The sequence below is a fragment of the Prionailurus viverrinus genome, chromosome X, assembly GCF_022837055.1.
Source record: "Prionailurus viverrinus isolate Anna chromosome X, UM_Priviv_1.0, whole genome shotgun sequence".
Classification (NCBI taxonomy): Eukaryota; Metazoa; Chordata; class Mammalia; order Carnivora; family Felidae; genus Prionailurus; species Prionailurus viverrinus.
The window spans coordinates 6,398,237-6,420,678 of record NC_062579.1 but is presented as its reverse complement, the minus strand read 5'-3'; the positions used below and the strand labels follow the sequence as shown (position 1 = coordinate 6,420,678).

Genomic DNA, 22,442 nt, shown 5'->3' with positions numbered 1-22,442 from the left:
CCCCTGCTTGTGCACTGTCTTTCTCTGTCTTTCAAAAATGAATAAACATAAAAAAAATTTTTTAAAAAAGTTTCCCAGACAAATAAAAATTAAAGGAGTTCATGACCACTAAACCAGCCCTGCAAGAAATTTTAAGAGGGACTCTCTGAGGGGAGAAAAGACAAAAATAACTAACTAACTAAATAAATAAATACCAAAAGCAACAAAGACTAGAAAGAACCAGAGAACACCACCAGAAACTCCAGCTCTACAAGCAACATAATGGCAATAAATTCATATCTTTCAGTACTCACTCTAAATGTCAATGGACTAAACGCTCCAATCAAAAGACATAGGGTAACAGAATGGATAAGAAAACAAGATCCATCAATATGCTGTTTACAAGAGACCAACTTTAGCCCTAAAGACACTTTCAGATTGAAAGAAAGGGGATGGAGAACCATCTATCATGCTAATTGTCGACAAAAGAAAGCCGGAGTAGCCATACTTATATCAGACAATCTAGACTTTAAAATAAGGAATGTAACAAGAGATGAAGAAGGGCATTATATCATAAATAAGGGGTCTATCCACCAAGAAGACCTAACAATTGTAAACACTTATGTGCCAAATGTGGAAACACCCAAATATATAAATCAATTAATCACAAACATAAAGAAACTCATTGATAATAATACCATAATAGTAGGGGACTTCAACACCCTACTTACAGTAATAGACAGATCATCTAATCAGAAAATCAGCAAGGAAACAATGGCTTTGAATGACACACTGGACCAGATAGACTTAACAGATATATTCCGAACATTTCATCCTAAAGCAGCAGAATGTACATTCTTCTCCAGTACACATGGAACATTCTCCAGAATAGACCACATACTGGGACACAAATCAGCCCTCAACAAATACAAAAAGATCGAGATCACACCATGTATATTTTTAGACCACAATGCTATGAAACTCGAAATCAACCACAAGAAAAAATTTGGAAAGGTAACAAATACTTGGAGACTAAAGAACATCCTACTAAAGAATGAATGGGCTAACCAAGAAGTTAAAGAGGAAATTAAAAAGTACATGGAAGCCAATGAAAATGATAACAACCACAGCCCAAAACCTCTGGGACGCAGCAAAGGCAGTCATAAGAGGGAAGTATATAGCAATCCAGGCCTTCCTAAAGAAGGAAGAAAGATCTCAGATACACAGCCTAACCTTAAACCTTAAGGAGCTGGGAAAAGAACAGCAATAAAACCCCAAACCAGCAGAAGACAGGAAATAATAAAAATTAGAGCAGAAATTAATGCTATTGAAACAACAACAACAAAAAACCCCAGAAAAGATCAATGAAACCAGAAGCTTGTTGTTTGTTTGAAAGAATTAACAAAATTGATAAACCATTAGCCAGTTTGATAAAAAAGAAAAAGTAAAGGACCCAAATAAATAAAATCAAGAATGAAAGAGGAGAGATCGCAACCAACACAGCAGAAATAAAAACAATAATAAGAGAATATTATGAGCAATTATATGCCAATAAAATGGACAATCTGGAAGAAATGGACAAATTCCTAGAAACATATAAACTACCAAAACTGAAACGGGAAGAAATAGAAAATTTGAACAGATCCATAACCAGTAAAGAAATATAATTAGTAATCAAAAATCTCCCAAAAAACGAGTCCAGGGCCAGATAGCTTTCCAGGGGAATTCTACCAAACATTTAAGGAAGAGTTAACACCTATTCTCTTGAAGCTGTTCCCAAAAAATAGAAATAGAAGGAGAACTTCTAAACTCTTTCTATGAAGCCAGCATTACCTTGATTCCAAAACCAGACAAAGACCCCACTAAAAAGGAGAACTATACACCAATTTCCCTGATGAACATGGATGCAAAATCCTCAACAAGATACTAGCCAATGGTATCCAACGATACATGAAAAGAATTATTCTCCACGGCCAAGTGGGATTTACACCTGGGATGCAGGGCTGGTTCAATGTCCGCAAAGCAATCAATGTGATACATCACATTGATAAAAGAAAGGACAAGAGCCACATGATCCTTTCAATAGATGCAGAGAAAGCATTTGGCAAAACACAGCATCCTTTCTTGATAAAAAAAAACCCTCAAGAAAGTAGCGATAGAAGGATCATACCTCAAGATCATAAAAGCCATATATGAAAGACCCACTGCTAATATCATCCTGATTGGGGAAAAAATGAGAGTTTTCCCCCTAAGGTCAGGAACATGACAGGGATGTCCACTCTCGCCACTGTTATTCAACATAGTATTGGAAGTCTTAGCCTCAGCAATCAGACAACACAAAGGAATAAAAGGCATCCAAATCGACCAGGAGGAGGTCAAACTTTCATTCTTTGCAGATGACATGATACTCTATATGGAAAACCCAAAAGATTCCACCAACAAACTGCTAGAACTGATCCATGAATTCAGCAAAGTCGCAGGATATAAAATCAATGCACAGAAATTGGTTGCATTCCTATACACCAACAATGAAGCAACAGAAAGAGAAATTAAGGAATCGATCCCATTTACAATTGCACCAAAACCCATAAAATACCTAGGAATAAATCTAACCAGAGAGGTAAAAAAATCTATACAATGAAAACTATAGAAAGCTTATGAAAGAAATTGAAGAAGACACACGCACACACACAAAAGGAAAAATATTCCATGCTCCTAGATAGGAAGAACAAATATTGTTAAAATGTCAATACTACCCAAAACAATCTACATATTCAATGCAATCCCTATCAAAATAACACCAGCATTCTTCACAGATCTAGAACAATCCTAAAATTTGTTTGGAACCAGAAAAGACCCTCAATAGCCAAAACAATCTTGAAAAAGAAAACCAAAGCAGGAGGCATCACAATCCCAGACTTCAAGCTGTATTCCAAAGCTGTAATCATCAAGACAGTATGGTACTGGCACAAAAATAGACACTCAGATCAATGGAACAGAATATGGAACCCAGAAACGGACCCACAAATATATGTCCAACTAATCTTTGACGAAGCAAGAAAGAATATCCAATGAAATAAAGACAGTTCTCTTCAGCAAGTGGTGCTGGGAAAACTGGACAGCAACATGCAGAAAAATGAACCTGGACCACTTTCTTACCCCATACACAAAAATAAACTCAAAATGGATGAAAGACCTAAATGTAAAACAGGAAGCCATCAAAATCCTTGAGGATAAAGCAGGCAAAAACCTCTTTGACCTTGGCCACAGCAACTTCTTACCCAAAACGTCTCCAGAGGCAAGGGAAACAAAAGCAAAAATGAACTATTGGGACCTCATCAAAATAAAAAGCTTCTGCACAGTGAAGGAAACAATCAGAAAAACTAAAAGGCAGCCATCAGAATGGGAGAAGATATTTGCAAACAACATATCAGATAAAGGGGTAGTATCCAAAATCTATAAAGAATTTATCAAACTCAGCACCCCAAAAGAAAATAATCCAGTGAAGAAATGGGAAGAAGACAGAACAGACACTTCTCCAAAGAAGACATCCAGATGGCCAACTGACACATGAAAAAATGCTCAACATCACTCATCATCCAGGAAATAAAAATCAAAACCACAATGAGATACCACCTCACACCTGTCAGAATGGGTAACAACAACTTAGGCAACAACAGATGTTGATGAGGATGTGGAGAAAGAGGATCTCTTTTGAACTGCTGGTGGGAATGCAAACTGGTGCAGCCACTCTGGAAAACAGGAGGTTCCTCAAAAAATTAAAAATAGAATGACCCTGCGACCCAGCAATTGCACTAAGTATTTATCCAAGGGATACAGATGTGCTGTTTCGAAGGGACACATGCACCCCAATGTTTATAGCAGCGCTATCAACAATAGCCAAAGTATGGAAAGACCCCAAATGTCCATCGATGGACAAACAGATAAAGAAGTTGTGGTATATATATACAATGGGGTATTACTCGGCAATCAAAAAGAATGAAATCTTGCCACTTGCAACTACGTGGATGGAACCAGGGGTATTATGCTAAGTGAAATTAGTCAGAGAAAGACAAATATGACTCATACGAGGACTTTAGGATACAGAACAGATGAACATAAGGGAAGGGAAGCAAAAATAATATAAAAACAGGAGGGGGACAAAACATAAGAGACAAATACGGAGAACAAACTGAGGGTTACTGGAGGGGTTATGGGAAGGAGAATGGGCTAAATGGGTAAGGGGCATTAAGGAATCTACTCCTGAAATCATTGTTGCACTAGGTGCTAACTACCTTGGATGTAAATTTAAAAAATAAAAGAAGTTGGGGCACCCGGGTGGCTCAGTCGGTTAAGCGTCTGACTTCAGCTCAGGTCATGATCTCACGGCTCATGAGTTCGAGTCCCATCAGGCTCTGTGCTGATAGCTCGGAGCCTGGAGCCTGCTTCAGATTCTGTCTCTGTCTCTCTCTCCCCCTCCCCTGCTTGCACTCTGTCTCTCTCTCTCTCTCTCAAAAATATAAATAAACAGTAAACAAATTTAAAAAAAAATAAAAGAAGAAAAAAAAAACAACTCTTGGTGGGGATTCCACCTGAACAACCACTTTGCAGAACTGGGCTGTATCTATAAGCAAACATTAAAATGCATAAGCCCTTGGACTCAGTAATTCCACTTCTAGACTAGTAGTCTCCCAACCATCTGTGAGAGAAGACCATGTTTTTAAAATGCCCAAATGTATCGATCTCTAAACATGTATCTCTTACTTATATTAAACTGATAAAACTCTCAATTTCTCTATCTCATCAAAACCAAGCAACATCTAGATCAGAGATCAGCACCAGTCTGCAGACTACTGTTTTAGTGCCACTGTTCTAAAAGAACTTATTTCATAAATACACCTCCATGTAAGCATATTGACACAAGGGTTATAGACTCATTTACAATATCCAATGATTGGAAACAACCTACATGTTCAGCAGTAAAGTACTGGGAAAATACCTTACGGTATATTCACCTACGGCAGTACTATTCAGCCATCAGAAAGAAAGATGGGACTCTGAGAAATATTAAGTGAAAAGGGTGAAACATAGAGTGGCATTGTACAACCTGCTCCTTCGTCGTAAAAGAGCAATTATGGGCTTAGATGTACAAACTGAAAATTAGAAGTCATGGCCAAGAGTGCTTGCTAGCTGTCTACCAAATTTCTTCTCCCTTTCTCCCACAGTTGTAGACTTTCTGCCAGGCATATTGCCCAGCATACCGTGCAGTTATGAGGGGCCGGATAGGTCCTCCCTCTTAGAAGGCGAGCAGAAGGTGGGTGCCACTGTTGAGTCTCCGCCTTAAGATGCTGGTCTGGGTATTCTTCCTTATTATTCCCCCCCTTGCCTCAGTTGGAACCCAACTGCAATGGCGCCCCAACCTGGACCATGCTGCTGATGCCAATTCCCTACAGGACAGCTTAGCAACACGAGAAAAGGAAGACGGGATCTTGGATGGCCATGTTGAGAGAGCTGCCTCGCCAAACTAAACTATTATCATTGAAAGGGCCACGTTTATAACAGCATCAGTCCACTCTTGTGGCCTAGTCACCTCCTGAAGGCCTCACTAGCTGACACCATCATCACCTTGGGGGTTAGATTTCAACATATGGATTTTGGGAGGACACAAACATTCAGGCCATAGCATATAGAATAGAGAAGTAAACTTCCATATTGTTGGGTCTTTTGGTTGAACTTTTACACTGACAATACAAAAGAATACACAAGAGGGACACCTGGGTGGCTCAGTCGGTTGGGCAGCCTACTTCCGCTCAGGTCATGATCTCGCGGTCCGTGAGTTCAAGCCCCGCGTCGGGCTCTGTGCTGACAGCTCGGAGCCTGGAGCCTGTTTCAGATTCTGTGTCTCCCTTTCTCTCTGACCCTCCCCCGTTCATGCTCTGTCTCTCTCTGTCTCAAAAATAAACGTTAAAAAAAAATTAAAAAAAAAAAAAGAATACACAAGAATCTTTACGAGTGATGGTCTCTAGGAGGTAAAGTTGTATTGAGAGAGAGATTTAGGGGCATCTGGCTGATTCAGTTGGTGGAGCATGCGACTCTTACTCTCAGGGTTGTGAGTTCGAGCCCACATTGGGCATAGAGTTTACTTAAAATTTTTTAAGAAGAACTAAAAATTAAAAAAGAGAGGGATAAATTTCATTGTACATCCTTTTGTAAAATTTGAATTTTAAAAAACCTATATGTAGGTATTTGCATATATTCATTGTAAAATAATAACAGAACAATGTTTACCTTCTCTTTAAGAAATTATAGCTCCAGAGGTGCCTGGGTGACTCAGTTGGTTGAACATCTGACTTCAGCTCAGGTCATGATCTCGCGGTCCGTGAGTTCGAGCCCCGCGTCGGGCTCTGTGCTGACAGCTCGGAGCCTGGAGCCTTCTTGGGATTCTGTGTCTCCCTCTCTCTCAGCCCCTCCCGAGCTCGTGCTCTGTCTCTCTCTCTCTCTCTCTCTCAAAAATAAATAAAAACATTTTAAAAAGAAAAGAAATTACAGCTCCAATTTTCCCATACCAGTAGCTTAAATGAGAAAAGGTGAGTTTCAGAAACACGTTTTTATTAACCACTAATTACACTATCATTTCTTTAGGAAGATATTTGCTAAGAGGGGAAAACTGTGGCCTTCATAAGCTTTTGATTCTCAACAGAACACTACCAAAGTGTGTGAGCCTAACATAGATCTGTAATTGCTACTAAAAAAAAAAAAAAACCTACATTTTTATTTTACCAAAACAATCAGACAACAAACAAACGTGGCATTAACAGGAATGAGCTGTAACTGCCCCATACCTTCTTTTTAGGGTATACCTTCCTACAATTATCCTGCTTGTAGATTCTTGTCCCCATGCCTCAACAAGCTCAAGCAAAAGCATCTTCCTATAAACATCAAGGTCACAGAACAGGGTCCAAAGTGACGAAGATGAAGTTGTCCTTGGACACTTTGTGCTGATTTCTACTTTGTCCTTATTAAACAACACTGTAACATACCATTTTGTTCAGTTCCTTAGAAACTCATAATTAAAGATAAATCATCCTGCAAGATTAACTAAGAGACTACTTAAGAAAGTATGGATGGTGCATTGGGGATTTTTCTTCTTTTCTTTAAAAAAAATTTTTTTTTAATGTTTATTTATTCTTGAGAGTAAGAGAGAAACAGTGTGAGCAGAGGAGGGGCAGAGAGAGAGGGAGACACAGAATCTGATGTAGGTTCCAGGCGCTGAGCTGTCAGCACAGAGCCCGATGCGGGGCTCAAACTCATGAACCGTGAGATCATGACCTGAGCCAAAGTTGGACACTTAACTGACTAAGCCACCCAGGTGCCCCTTTCTTCTTTTCCTTCTGAAGGGGCTTTATTTATTTTTTTATGCTTGGAAAATTTCTAAAATTTTTTTTTAACGTTTATTTTATTTTTGAGACAGACACAGAGTGCGAGAGGGGGAGGACAGAGACAGAGGGAGACACAGAATCCCAAGTAGGCTCTCGGCTCCAAGCTGTCAGCACAGAGCCCAACGCAGGGCCCGAACTCATGAACCATGAGATCATGACCTGAGCTGAAGTCGGCCGCTCAACTGACTGAGCCACCCAGGTGCCCCTATGTTTGGATAATTTCTAATTACCGGGTTTTGGGATAATCAATTTGTTACACAGCAATAAATACCTAAGACAGAGGGTAATTTTTATTATGTTGGTGAACCATGACTTAACATCAGTTAGTATTGTTTAATGGAATCAACATACAGATTGTTATACCGTGAATCATTTTCAGTTAAGACCACGTTCTTCAGACTTTGCCAAAACAAGCCTTCCGCCTTGGGGTTGTCAGGCCATTGAAGGATGGAGCTCTTGCAGATCCTTTGGCGCAGCCTCAGATACTGAGAATTCTGTAGCACTGGCTCCAGCAGAATAAATATAATCACATCCATGTTCTCATCCATGAGCCTCTGCAAGGCCAAGTAGAATGCCGTTTTAAAGTTCCAGTTTTTGGCATACTTTTTGGTTAAGACAAATATCGTTTTCTTGCTTTGGTTTATGCTCTGGATGAGGTTATCGATGATGGCTAAGCCCGGGTCCCAGTCCCTCTCCTCTAAACAGAGGAGCACATTTTTTTCTTCGCTCTCTTCTAGGTGGAAGCGTAGCTCATTTATCACCCAGTCGGTAACAGAGGCGTCTTTGGTGTCATAAGAAACGTAGGCATCATAGAAAGTTTGGGATGTGGAAAGAGACCTGTAGCCTTTTACCTTAGCTAAACACACATGATAGATAAACCAAACATCCCAGTAAAACCAATGGTGACCCAGGGCAGCCAACATAACCGTGATGGTGATAAAGAACGTGAAGAAACACAGTATCGCCGCAATGGTGTCTGAAACACAAGTTGTTAGCTCTAGACTCACGATGCTCTTCCCTCTTTGATCCCCCGGGCTAGAGCAAATGACGTCTGCCAATCTAGGAATGGTGACATCCAGATTTTCATCCATCCATCTTCGAAAATCTCCAATGTCACAGGTACAGTCAAAAGGGTTCCTACCTAGTTCCAAAATGGTTAGGTTGGTGGCGGTCTTAGTTTGAAGTGTGGATTTGTTGATCATCTTCAGCAGGTTGGAACTTAAATCGAGGTGTATCAGACTGCTGGCTTCAGAAAGAAAGTTGGAGGGCAGGTGGGAAATCCTGTTTCGACGCAGTAGCAGCGTGCGAAGAGAAGGCGTGAATTTAGAGAGGCTGTTGGTCAAAGAGGACAGCCTGTTTCCACTTAAGTCGAGCAACTGGAGATGAGGAAACAGCTGGAGCAGTGTCCAGTTAAAGGAATTTAACACATTATCTCTTATGTATAGTTTGGTGAGGCTCTGGGGCAAGTTAAGGAAAGCTTCATTCGGGATGTGCCTAAGGTTATTTGAGGACAAATCAAGCCATGTCAGATTCCCGAGATTTGTAAAAATTTTCCAGTACTTGTCACCTTCGGCGTTCCACAAAATGTCAAGGCGGTTTCCACTGAAAACTAACTCTTTCAGGGACATGCTTCTCAGGTCTTGCTCCGTTAAAGTATAAATGCTGTTGTGGCTCAAGTTTAAAACTTTTAGTTGTGTTAAATTTTGAATAAATCCTAAGCGGTGCGTTACCCCTGCTATTCGGAAATAGTGTGCGTTGTAGCTGAGATCTAGAACTTCTAACTCTGGCAGGTCACTGAGAGCATTATCATCATCAAAGTCCAGTCTATTGTTTGTCAAATCCAAATATTTGATGTGAGGTACAGCTGAAAATTCAGTCCCGTGTAACACTTGGCCGTTGCCATTAGAAGACAGATTTAAGCAGGCAATGTCATGAAAAGCTTTGAATTGCTCTCGCCCAATAAAGAAAATACTGTTCAGGCTTAAATCTAAGGCTTTGCCATAAACTGTACACTGTGGCTTTATTAAAGGGTTGGTGTTATGATAAAAATTTGAATGTGGGTCAAACTCAGTATCTGCTGAGCGTAGCCTACGGATATGACTTTGAAAAGAGGAACCACTCATATCGTTTTGCTTGATATCATTTACCAAGGGTGATATTCTGTTTTCTGACAAGTAAATGATGCTCAGGTTGGAGAAATTTTGGAAAAGGGTAAAATTAATTTGCTTAATAAAGTTAATGCCCAAGTTGATAGTCTTTAAGTTTGAGAGATTCATGAGGGGCTGGAAATCTTCTGCTCTAAGTTCCTGGAACACATAACCTCTCAAGTGCAATGTCTGGAGCAACTTCAGATGAGAGAAGTTTTGAGAAATGTTAATATATCTTGGATATTTCGCCTTTACATAGTTGTAAGATAGGTCAAGAATTTCTAAGGAGGGCAGTTTCGTTAAAAATTCCCCAGAGGCTATTTCGTCAACTAAATAGTTGAATTCCAGATGTAGCACCTTCAGATTATGCATACTTTGAAACCACATTGCAGGAATCTTCTGGAGGGAAGTGCTAGAGAGGTTTAGGTAGCGAAGTTCCGTCAGGGTTTGGAAAGCAAGAGGATGGATCTGAATTGAAGAGCCTCCTTCACAAGGTGTACAGGGAAATGGCGCGTTGAAACACCTTGGACAGTTCCCGCTTAAATCTAGCACTCTTAAGTTTGTCAATCCCTTGAAGTCTTCCTGACTGATGACTTTAATCTTGGCATTGCTAAGGTAAAGTTCTGTTAGGGAGTTTGGCAGTTTAGGTGGCACATGGACAAGTTTATTAAAAGACAGTGACAGCACCTGCAAATTTGTAAGACTTTCAAACGTCCCATCTTCTATGTCGAAAGTTTTGTTATTACAATTATTGCCAAAATAGCAGTTCCAGCTCAAATAGAGTCTTTCCAGATTCGTAAGTCCAGAAGTATTCTTTTTAGCTACCCAAATTATGTTGTTTTGAATTAGACTAAGTTCCCTCAAAGACCCCGGCAAACCAGCAGGTATTTGGTCTAACTGGTTGTCTTCAAGCAGTAGCTGGTTTAGATTTTGTAGGTTGAGGAATGCCCCATCTGTAATATTCATGCCACTTCTGTTTATATCAGGGTTTTCATTCAGGTGCTGTTGATTGGCATTGTGGTTTAGATTTATTCTAGTAAGATTTTGCAGCCCTTGAAATGATTCGTTTGTTATGTGTGTGATGAAATTATAAGACAGGTCTAGTGCTGTCACATATTTGCTCACTGTTTGGGGAACTTCTCGCAGTCGACGGTCATTGCACTGTGCAATAATAGAGCCATTTTGTCTTTTCTCGTCGCAAGGATAGCTTCTAGAATAATTTGCTTCAGTGAAGAACTCATGGGAATCAGAGATCAGCAGGAAAAGGCAGGTCAGAAGCAAAGACTGAAGGCTCATGTTTTCCTAGGGGAAATCAAAAGTGGAGGCACAATGTTAGAGAAGCAGTAGTTACCAGGCATTTTATGATGAAATTAACAGTGTTTCATCACACTGTGCATGTGTTTTCAAGTGTGAGTTTCCTTAACAACTAAGCAAATTGCATGAAGTCAGGTTCAGAATATTTTTTTAAAATTGTTTCTTCTTTTGATGTTTATTCACTTTTTGAGAGAGAGAGAGAGAGAGAGAGAGAGAGAGAGAGACAGAGCATGAGCAGGGGAGGGATGGAGAGAAGAAGGAGACACAGAATCCAAAACAGGCTCCAGGCTCGGAGCTGACACAGAGCCTGACGTGGGGCTCGAACCCACGAACCATGAGATCATGACCTAACCTAAGGTCGGTCGCTTAACCAACTGAGCCACCTAGGAGCCCCCAAGTTCAGAACAATTTGAATGGCTCACTGCATTCAGCTTCACGGTGCTAAAAGAAGTTGGAGAAGAAGCTATCTGAGATGATGATGATGAGAAAGCCTGGGAAGCTTTTGCGGAGGCATTCATCAAGATGCCCCATCAGCATAAGACGTCTGATGCTGGCCCATAGCTATGGTTCATGCTAGAGCTGTAGCACAGCAAGTTATATATTCATAGCTTCAGCCTATTAGCATAACTCTTGAGGAAAGTTGGCCCATCCCAAGGAGATTTCAGATCCAGGTTTCATTATGGTATCACCTAAGATCTCCAAGCCAGAGTCACCTCTACCTTATCTCCACAGCTATCTCTCTACACAACCATATCTCTTACTGGCATTTCCTGCAATTTTTCCATACCTCTCTGGTGGCACGTATCAAGATCTCTTATGTTCCCGCCTGACAAGAAAGTGGACACCTTCTGTTGATAAGCAGAACAAAGTGTCAGGTATTGTGCTAACCACAAACATTTTCTTATCCACATTAATGCTCGTCCCAACACAATGAGATAGGTCCTATATTATCCACGTTTTGTGGATGAAGAAACGAACTCAGAGACTTCAGTGGCTTTCAGAAGGACGACATGTCATAGAGCTGGATTCCAGTCATTCTGATTCCAGCATCATGTTTTAACCAGTAGCCATCATGCTATGCAATCTCATTCTGAAGTCTTCGTGCCAGAACAGTACCTCACATGCAGACAGCACTCAAAAAAAAAAATGTTGTGGACTGGCTACTAGAACTCATATGTTCCTTATCATATGGACATTGGCATTAATGGCTATTCGCTGGCTAACATTGTAAACTTCGGTAGGGAAGACATCCTCTGGAACACTTAGTAGACTGCCTCACTTTCTGCAACTCTCTCTTACTAGAGGGCTGGGTATCTTGCTTTTGGTAATTATACAATGCAATAAACGGATTCGTGTGATTGGTCTGATGAGGGCTGTGATCAAAAGAACCCTCAAAATCTTATTTCACGGAGTATGGAGACCAACCTTCGCAAAATTACATTTTTCGTTAACGCCCAACTCATGCCCTTATTGTGAGTTAAGCCAGGTAAGAGCTCCCTTTTTGAATTCTTCTAAAATTTAGGGTTAATGAATAGTCACTGCCACACCCTTATTCTGCCATGAAAGATTTTTATGTGGATGGTGATTATTCAGAGGATCAATCATCGTTGCCAGTTTATAGCAGTCGGGGAAGAGCCAGCTCCTTATGAGATGAACAGTAGAGTGAAACAGGACTCCCAGGGCATTTGCAGTTACTTTGGGCTATTTTCCAAATACAGCACTATCTAGATGCTGCTGGCTAATGTTCTACTTTTACCAGAAGAAATCCCTGCTTTATCTGGTTTCGTCAGCAGGATTTCAAGATGGCCCCTCTCACCTTTGCCCCCTCGTATTACTGCTGTAATTATGCTATGTCATGTGGCAAAAGGGAGATCATCTAGATGGGCCTAATTTAATTGCATGTGCCTTTAAAAAAATTCTTTTTTAATGTTTTTATTTATTTTTGAGACAGAGAGAGACAGAGCATGATCAGGGGAGGGGCAGAGAGAGAGGGAGACACAGAATCCGAAGCAGGCTCCAGGCTCTGAGCTGTTAGCACAGAGCCCCACATGGGGCTCAAACCCACAGACTGTGAGATCATGACCTGAGCTCAAGTTGGACGCTCAACCAACTGAGCCACCCAGGCACCCCTCGCATGTGCCTTTTAAAAGCGTAGTTTTCTCTGGCTAGCAGCAGAAAGGAGAATCAGAGAGAGTAGAAGCTGGAGAATATTTGACGCACTATTGCTGACTTAAAAGCAGAGGGGGCCACCGACGAGGAATGCAGGCAGGCTTTAGAAGCTGAGAGTGGTTCTCTGCTGACAGTCGGCAAGGAAAGGCCCTCTACCCCATCCTACAGCCACAGAGAACTAAAACAGACTGACAACCAGAATGAACTTAGAAATGGATCCTTATTTAGAGCCTGGAGATCAGAATCCAGCCACATCTTAACCTACAGAAATTTGAGCTAATAAATGGGTATTGTTGGAAGCCTCTAATAATATTAATTTGACATGTTAAATTTGAGTTTGTGATCTCCCAGTGATGTCCAGGAGGCAGTTACATATATGCCCCTTTGGCTCAGAGGAGAGTTCTCGTCGAAGGATGAACTTGGGAGTTGTGGCCAGTATAGCCACATATGAACTTGTACAAGTACGCATGTATGAATCAGATCATCCAGGGAAGTGAACGCCATAAAGGATATTCTACACTTCAGGTTCTATCAACAATTTTCTCATCTTTTCTTTTAGTAGTTTTATGATTTCATTTTCTCACATGGAGATATCTTATCCTACTGGGATTGTTTTACCATAAAACGTGAGGGGCAGACCCACATTATTTTTTTTCTACATGGAGATCTGGTTGCCCCAACATCATTTTTGTATTTACTTATTTATTTACTTTCACTGAATATAGTCGACACACAATGTCACATTAGTTTCAGGCATACAGCATAGCGATTCCACAATTCTATACGGTATGTGCTCGCCACAAGGTAGCCACCATCTGTCACCATGCAGCGCTATGACGCTACCAGTGACTATTCCCCACGCTGTACCTTTCCTTCTCATCAGTTATTAACTGGAAGCCTGTAGCTCCCACTTCCCTTGGCTCCTTTTGTTCATGCCCCAACCTCCACCCTCCCCTCTGTCAACTACTACTTTGTTCTCTGTATTTATGGGTCTGTTTCTTTTATTTGTTGGTTTGTTTTGTTTCTTAGATTCCACATATACGTGAAATTTGTCTTTGACTTATTTCATTTAGCATAATACCCGCTAGGTCCATCCATGTTGTCGCAAATGGCAAGAGGTCATTGTGTTTTGTTTTGTTTTGTTTTTGCTGTGGGTGTACACGACATCATCTTCTTTATCCACTCATCTATCAATGGACACTTGGGTTGCTTCCACATCTCGGCTATTATAAATAATGCTGTAATGCACATAGAGGTGTATTTTTTTTAAAAATTAGTGTTTTCATTTTCTTTGGGTTGAGACCCAGTAGTGAAATTCCTGGATCATATAGCATTTCTATTTTTCATTTTCCGAGAAACCTCATTACTGTTTTTCACATCGGTTGCACCAATTTACATCCCCACCAACAGTGCATGAGGGTTCCCTGTTTTCCGCATCCCCATCAATGTGTTTTTTTCGCGCGCGCGCGCGCATATGTGTGTGTGTGTGTGTGTGTGTTTTGTTTTAGCCACTTTGACAGATGTGAGGTGATATCTCATGGCGGCTTTGATTTGCATCACCCTGATGATGAGTGATGTCGGCCATCCAGATGTCTTCTTTGGGAAAATGTCTATTCAGGTCCTCTGCCCATTTTTAATCAAATTAATTATTTATTTATTTATTTATTTATTTATTTATTTATTTTTTGGTGTTGAGTTGCGTAAGTCCTTTATATATTTTGGATATCATCCCTTTATTGAACATACCCTTTTGCAAATACCTTCTCCCGTTCAGTTGGTTGCTTTTTGGTTTCATTGAGGTGCAACATCGTGTGTTGAATACTGCTGTTCTCACCAACTTGATATGTTCCTTCTATCATATATTAACTTTCCTGCGTATTTGGATCTATCTCTAGACTCTCTGCTTCATCCATCTGGTCATCACTGATGTGCTAGAACCCCATGTTTTTAAGAATGACAGAGGCCATGCTGGTATCCATTAGCACTACTGATTTCTATAACTTAATTTTATGCCAGATCACTATACTAAGTTCTCTGATTATTTCGAATAGTTGTTTCCCCATGTGACTGTCTTGGGTAAGCCATTAACCTATCTGCAAATAATGATTATATTCCTAACACCCTTTATGCAGTCGAATGTATTTTCATTGTCTAATTGCGCTATCTACTCCAGAACAACAAAAAAGAGAACAGAGGCCAAAAAAGGAAACAAAAACCTGACCGATCCAACCACACGCAAGTTAAGAGTTTCGCCTCACAGAAAACCTGGTAAACAATGCCAAAAGCGAAACAGTAAATTGGGAGGAAATATCTGCCGTTTATATCACAGATAAGGAAGTAAGATATTTGATACGTAGACATTTCATGCATAAGTGAGAAGACAAATAACCCGACAGAAAAATGGACGAAGATCTATTCAAAGACAGCTCACAGAAACAAGAAACACAAACAGCTCATAAGGATAGGAAGAGATATTCGACTTCACTCAAAAACGTACCATGACATACCATTTTTTACCAATTCTACTGTGTAGATGAGGATGTGGCGAAACAGGTGCTCTCATATTTTGCTGGTAGGAGTCTAAATTAGTGCCACCTCTAAGACAGAAAGAGATTCGTGATAGTTATCAAAAGTGTCAATCAATGTAAACTCAGCAATTCCTAGAAGCAGGTCCTAACGATAGACCCTCACGGCAGTAACTGAGAGCGTGATAGATGGTGGGAGTTACTATGGAGGCCAATAAAAACAAGCAACGGGACGGTTATGCAGACTGTCCCTCCATTGGAATTTGTCGTTTCTCTCCCGATGCACCTGGGGCGATGGGTCTTGGGGACGAAGACCACACAAGCCACGTGCCACTCTGGTCCCATCGCACCAAAGGCACATACGAGCAGCACCTGGCTGAGGCAGTGCCTGTCAGGTTTCTGCTGTCATTTTTCATGATAAATTCACACCAATTTCAAAATTAATCTTTACATGCGGCCCACGAGGAACAGAGGGTAGACTCTTCCCTTAGCACGATGGGAGGAGAGGCATTTTCCGGTGGTTTTACTTGGGCAGGCCCGGCGGCCAGGGCTGACCCGTGCAGCCTCAAGTCAAGGCCTCCGCGTCTAATTCCAGGTGCTAGGGTCTCCCTCATACAAGGAACAAGTGAGCTGAAAAGCCTCTAGGAGGCACTGAAGATGAGGAGGTGAGCTTTTTGAAATTCATCATTCTTTTCGGGGTGAAAAAGGCCTCCCAGAAAGCTGGGCCATAGAAGGGATCAGAATATTCGGGGGATTTGCGAGCGAGGAGCTTGAGATTCCTAACCCCACCCTTCCAAGGGTCGCACTTGGGGCGGGAGAGCGGGAAGTGGTGAGCAGCCAGCCAGCCCAGGAGCTGAGGACAAATCCCCAACCGGCCAAGCCTCCCCATCCACGGGAGAGGCGAACGGACGGCGAAGGCCCATCATCTCCCCGGGGTGCTGGGCTGAGGCCCGTGGGCAGGCCACTGGGCAAGGGCGGACAGAGTGAACCTGAGCTCACTCGTCCAGCTGGAGCTGAGGAGACCCTCGAGACCCGCCCCCCCCCTCCTCTTGGCCACACCCCTGTCTTGGGGTACCCAGAGCCGTGCTTCCAGAAGAACCTCAGAGGGAACCGGATCCCAGATGGAGTGAGAAGGGCGCCAGGGAGAATTCACCTCATTAAGGTGTCGCCAACGAGCAAAACACCCTCCCGCCAACGAGCAACAAACCATCCCGCCCGGCAGAAGAGAAAATGGCAACTCTGCAGAGACGATTGAGGGGAACGGGGGTAATCGTGCAAGTAAGATAGAAAGTGCAACTATGCAAATAAAAGCGAACCTGAGGCAGAGAGAAGAAAGGACACTTACTTCTGCTGTCCACCCCACCCCCCTCCGGCCCGGTCCTCCCTCCCTGACACTGACTCAAAAGGTTGAATCCGGAGCCCCGGGTTCAAGACTCTGGGCACAAGTGAAGGCAGGGGCGAACCGCCAAGGAGAAAGGACAGCCCGCATCTAGAGCAGGGAGCCCCATCCCCTGCTTCCCCGGCCCTGCGGACTCGGACGGCACCCCAACAGGAGACGGGGGCGTCCCCCTGGGAAAATGGACAAGCACGGCAGCTGGGCTGTGGGTGCGAAATTAAAGGGGGCACCCCAAAACTTAGTCATCAAGACGAACGGGGGTTTCACAACTTAAAATCCCGGGTGGGCTACATAGTCAACACTTGACATAAGGGCAGAACGCAAGCCTGCATTCGCAAGGCGCCCTGTGCTCGCCTCACCCTGATCCCAGCCCTGGTGCCGATAAAACTTTATTCATAAAACAGGCAACCGGTCTGCAGGCTGGAGTCGGCCAGTTTGACTTTTTAAATAGAACCTTAAAATATTACGTATCTTCCTTACTGAGCTTTCCGATCTCCTGTCCTCCTTAAATTTTGCACCCAAACGTGTGTCTCACTCTACTCACCCTGGTCTCAGCCCTGCACCACAGAAAACATCTATGATCACATTGGCACGCTCTGACCAAAAGCGACTCGCAGGCGTTCATCTTGGGCTGAGACGCATCTGTTGGGAAGCCCCGTCCTTGAGCCTGGAGCTGCCAGTCAGCTATGTGGTGCCCCAGCCGTGAGTATGAAATAATAGCCGGTACCAATCACCTAAGGGAATCACCTACCATGAGAGCTATCGACACAAGGACAAAGGAAAAAAAAAAATCAGACACAGGGATTGATAGAATCGTGCCTTCTGGCACCCAAGTCAGTGGTTTATGGTTTCTTTCCTTTCCTTTTTTTTTTTTAAAGTTTATTTATTTTTGAGACGAGAGAGAGACAGAGCATGAGCAGGGGAGGGGCAGAGAGAGAGAGGGAGACGCAGGATCCCAAGCAGGCTCCAGGCTCCGAGCTGTCAGCACAGAGCCCGATGGGGGCTCGAACCCACGAGCTTTGAGATCATGATCTGAGCCAAAATCAGACGCTCAACTGACGGAACCACCCAGGCGCCCCTGGTTTATTTTCTCAGTGCAGGTCCTCTCTTGCCCAGATTCTCAGTACCCACCCCCCCATGCGAGTCTGAAATCCTAAAAAAAATCTGAGCACCGGAAGACTTCGTTTGTTTTTTTGTAACTTATTTGGTAGCAAAACCTGACCGGAACTGACCTAAGGCTCTTATAATCTCTATCTATCTACTTAGCGGGACCATTCTTGTTTCAGGGCAGAAATAGCCATGCACGTGACCTGGGCCCGTCAGAAGGGTTTTGTAAGGTATCATCTATGCACCGTCTTGCTAAAATACGCATTCTGAACTCTGACACCATGCTGGCCCACAGGTTTCAGATCAGGGATTGTGGATCAATACTTAAATCTCCTTCACTGGGGACACACTGGCAATTCCTGAAGTTTCCTTGGCATATCTGGTAAGGCGGAAAGCAGAGTGTGCTTGTCAACGGGGCCAAGTGACGATTTTCATGGGCCCAAAGCGCTTTGGCCCTTGGGGGCCCCTTCCTCCAGCCAAAAAAAATCATTAAAAAATGGTATTTTATGACCGTGTTGGTATAAAGACAAACATAAGCTAGGCTGGATTCTGTTATTTTCCCGATTTTAAAGAAAACAAACCCTTTCTTTAAAGTTTCACTGGGCCGAGGCCGTCTCTAAAAAGAAGTCAGCCCTGGTTGTCTATGATGTTGTCCTGGGGCTCGGACCCAGGGCTGGGGGAGCTGGGGACACACCTGCCTGGGACTTCTCCCTCTGAGCCCCCCAGGAAGGAACCAATCGTGCCGTTAACACCTTGATTTTGGACTTCTGGCCTCCAGAACTGAGAGACGCCCCGCTGAAGGTGACTGGGTCTGCGCGGTCTGGATTGCTAACTGGGTGCTGCCTTGGAACACTTAGAACAAGCCAGGACCTGTTACAGAAAGCACGTGAATTACACACACACACACACACACACACACACACACACACACACACGCCTGCTTCACTTCCCCTTCCCTGACAAATACAGCTACCGAGGAAGCCACTATTTCACAACCGCTTTCCTCTTTTCCGTGCATAATCAGTTCTTTGGTTGGGTCCACGGGCACACCACAGGCCAGTTCTCTCCTTCGCGCTCTGAAGGAACCGAATCCCACAACGAACACAAACCCATCTCAGTCCCCCCCTCACACCTTCCTTCTCTGCTTGGACCCCAACGGACACCAAAAGCGCAGTTTTAGAAGACCAGTGCGGCGTGCGGGACGGCTCAGAAAAGTCTGCCTTGGCTGAGGAGAGGCAGGCAGAGGTGAGGGGCCACCCCCAGGGACCCAGCCCCCTGGGGTGAGGGCTGTAGGCAGGACAGCAAGAGAACGTGCTGGATGCAAAGGGAGTGTCCCCGCCGGGTGAGCTGAAATTGAGCCTAGAGATCCCCGAGTAGTTAGCAAATCGGTAGGGCTGGCAGCAAGCAGCTGGTCGGCAAGGATCTGGTTTCAATTATCACCAGAGACCTCGGAGCCATACCTGGAACCTTCCGGATCCAAATGCCTGGGGCGGATCATCCACCTTGCCTTTCTGCAAAGTGGCAGTGCCCCCGGGCTCTTTCAGCGTCTCTGTATCCAGAGAACAACTGGAACCCAGTGATGGTAGACGCGTGCACCCACCAGGAGCTACGTGTAACCGTCCGAGAAGTCAACACAGCCTGTACTTGCTAAGGTCGATCCACAACCAACAGGCTGTACGTTCAGATTTACTTTGCGTTTATAGCCCCGAATAGGCATAAACTAGAGATCAGAGTTTAAAACGTTAACAAATTCCTCAGCTCCGCTGAGTAACTCAGCTGAACTCCAGACATTCCGTGGGAATGAAGGCCCCCTCAGCGGACTCTGGAGGTGACCCTAAGACACTCACAAGTAATAGCCAACTGAGTTTCAAAGACCACCCGTGAGTAGCAACATCCTCCCCCTCGACACTCGCCTCGATCCCCCCTGAGCCTGGGTTTGCCACCTGCCTGCCTCCCCCTCACACACGCCGTGCAGATTTTAGGATTCGTACATGACAGGATGAGAGGGGGCCACCAGGGGAGAACGAGAGGCCTCCCCTGCCCTCCCCCTGAGCCACAGCCTCGGCTTTTCAGGTCAGGCGTACTTGGAGCTTTGCTTTTGCTTTCTGAAATCAAACCGAGGGACTGATGAATACGCTTCAGGTCTTCCTGGGGCCCCCTCACCCTCTGAAAAAGGACTGTGCTCTTGAAGGAAAGGACCAAAGAGCCATCCGGTGCTGCCACAAGGCCATGGCTCTCCTCTTGGGCACCTGCTGAGATACCCTTCACCCATGGGAGGGAGGCAGGGCACTTGAACAAGCTTAGTCTGATTTTATTACTATTCTATTTTCACTCTCTTTGTTGTTGTTGTTGTTAATTTTTTGTATGTTTTTATTTACTTTTGAGAGAGAAAGCACGAGCTGGGGAGGGGCAGAGAGAGAGAGGGAGACAGGAACCGAGGCAGGCCCCGCGCTGACCGCAGAGAGCCCGACACGGGGCTCCAGCCCACGAGCAGCGAGATCGTGACCTGAGCTGAAGTCAGACGCCTAACCGACTGGGCCACCCAGGCGCCCCTATTTTCACTTTCTTATAATACAATTATATTGGTGGCGGCTACCACGGCGGCTTACAAGTATCAGGTAGCGGTTGGATAACTTCGTTTGCATTTCCATATCGACCACCGGCTGTGTGGGCCACTGTAGTCATCTTATAAAGCACCATAAAATTTCGGTACAGACTTAATTTACTTTCAAGATCTAAAAGGGGCATTAAATGCGGGGCACCTGGGTGGCTCAGTCACTTGAGCGTCCGACTCTTGATTTCGGATCAGGTCATGATCTCATGGTTCGTGAGTTCGAGCCCCCCGTCAGGCTCCGTGCTGGCAGTACAGTCTGCTTGGGATTCTCTCTCTCTCCCTCTCTCCCTTTCTCTCTCTCTCCCTCTCTCTCTCCTCCCCTGCTCATGCTCATGCTCTCTCTCTCAAAATAAATAAATAAATAAGCTTAAAATGGGCATTACATGGATTGAAAAATTAACTTCACACGGCCACAAAAAAGAATGAAAGCTTGCCGTTTGTAATGGCACGTATGGATCGAGAGGGCATGATGCTAAGTGAAATAAGTCAGAGAGAAACAAATTTATGATTTCACGCGTATGAAGTTTAAAAGACCAAACATATGAGCAAAGGCGGGGTGGGGGGGGGAGAGAAACAGAGAGATAAGCCAAGAAACTGGGCGCCTGGGTGGCTCAGTGGGCTAAGCATCGGGCTTTGGCTCAGGTCATGATCTCGCCGTTCGTGGGTTCGAGCCCCGCGTCGGGCTCTGCCGTGACGGCTCAGAGCCTGGAGCCTGCTTCGGATTCTGTGTCTCCCTCTCTCTCTCTCTGCCCCTGCCCAGCTTGTTCTCTCTCTCCCAAAAATAAATAAATAAACTTAAAAAAAGAAGAAAACACATCACTTCTTCAAACTGTAAAGTCTGATTTTCAATCTGACAGTTCTCAACAATAACAAAAACTGAGCACCTGCTAGATCTAAACGCTGTAGAACACAGTAGAACGCAATCGTAGAAGGTGGTAACGTGTTCGCCTCAACATACTGAACAAGCAAAGTAGCAAGCGATTTTGAACACTAAGCTTCTAGGAGTATATTAATTCCAGGCTTTGCCTAGGCCCTACGAAGTGACTCATGCATGTGAGATCACACAGCTTGCCCTTCTCTGCGGAGGTAGCAAAGGAAAAACACTTCTCCGCCCACTTGACTTCCAACCCTTCAGTTCTAGAAGAGGACATCGTTTCTGGCAGGACCAGAGAGTGATCGTCAACTCCGAACTTGGAACGTGCTTGCTGTCCTGTGCAAATTAATAAGACCCCTGCATTTGATTTTCGAAACTGACTGCCTATCAGGCCACATTGCCTACCTTTAGAATTGTTTCGATTCTTCACCTTTTTTATACCTCTCGGCCCCATTCATCACTTTTCTCGGTTCACACCATTCGCCACCGAACCACATTCCGGAGTCAGAAACCATGTATTCTGTTGGAAACACTTGCCAAAAGAGTGGAAGTGGCTTACCGCTGTTCTGTCGTCGTCTTAATTTCTCATTCCGTCACCTGCAGCACAGCGGACGGTACCCTGTGTGCAGTAGGCACACTCTGGGGAAAGAAACTGACCAACTTCCTGAACTTGGCTGCCTTACCATCAGCGGAACCTCTCACGTGGTTTGCAGAAGTCGATGTGGGAAGAAGGGAACTTGCGATTTCTTAACTGTTGCCAAATCATTTATTGACTGTGCTTTAAAATTTCAAAACTGAAATTCAGGGTGGAAAAGTCATTTGTAAAATGATTTACATAACTGGTACAAAGTTTTTAATTGTTAAAATTCCAAATATCA

General features: G+C 43.8%; 1 protein-coding gene across 5 annotated transcripts; it reads right to left on the bottom strand.

Moving 5' to 3' along the window:
• Positions 1 to 7,686: 7,686 nt before the first annotated feature.
• TLR8 (toll like receptor 8) lies at positions 7,687 to 22,207 on the bottom strand. 5 transcript variants are annotated; one of them, XM_047844124.1, is made up of 3 exons: positions 22,124 to 22,205; positions 15,546 to 15,645; positions 7,687 to 10,867 (listed from the first exon to the last, which is right to left on the bottom strand). In XM_047844124.1, the coding sequence occupies exons 2-3, from the start codon at positions 15,609 to 15,611 to the stop codon at positions 7,742 to 7,744; spliced, it is 3,192 nt and encodes a 1,063-aa protein (XP_047700080.1). In that variant the 5' UTR covers positions 15,612 to 15,645; positions 22,124 to 22,205; the 3' UTR covers positions 7,687 to 7,741. The 5 variants fall into 5 exon arrangements, with proteins under 5 accessions (XP_047700080.1, XP_047700082.1, XP_047700081.1 ...); XM_047844126.1 differs by having other exon boundaries at positions 15,556 to 15,645; positions 22,124 to 22,140; XM_047844125.1 differs by lacking the exon at positions 22,124 to 22,205 and adding an exon at positions 21,970 to 22,037.
• Between the last annotated feature and the right edge of the window lie 235 nt (positions 22,208 to 22,442).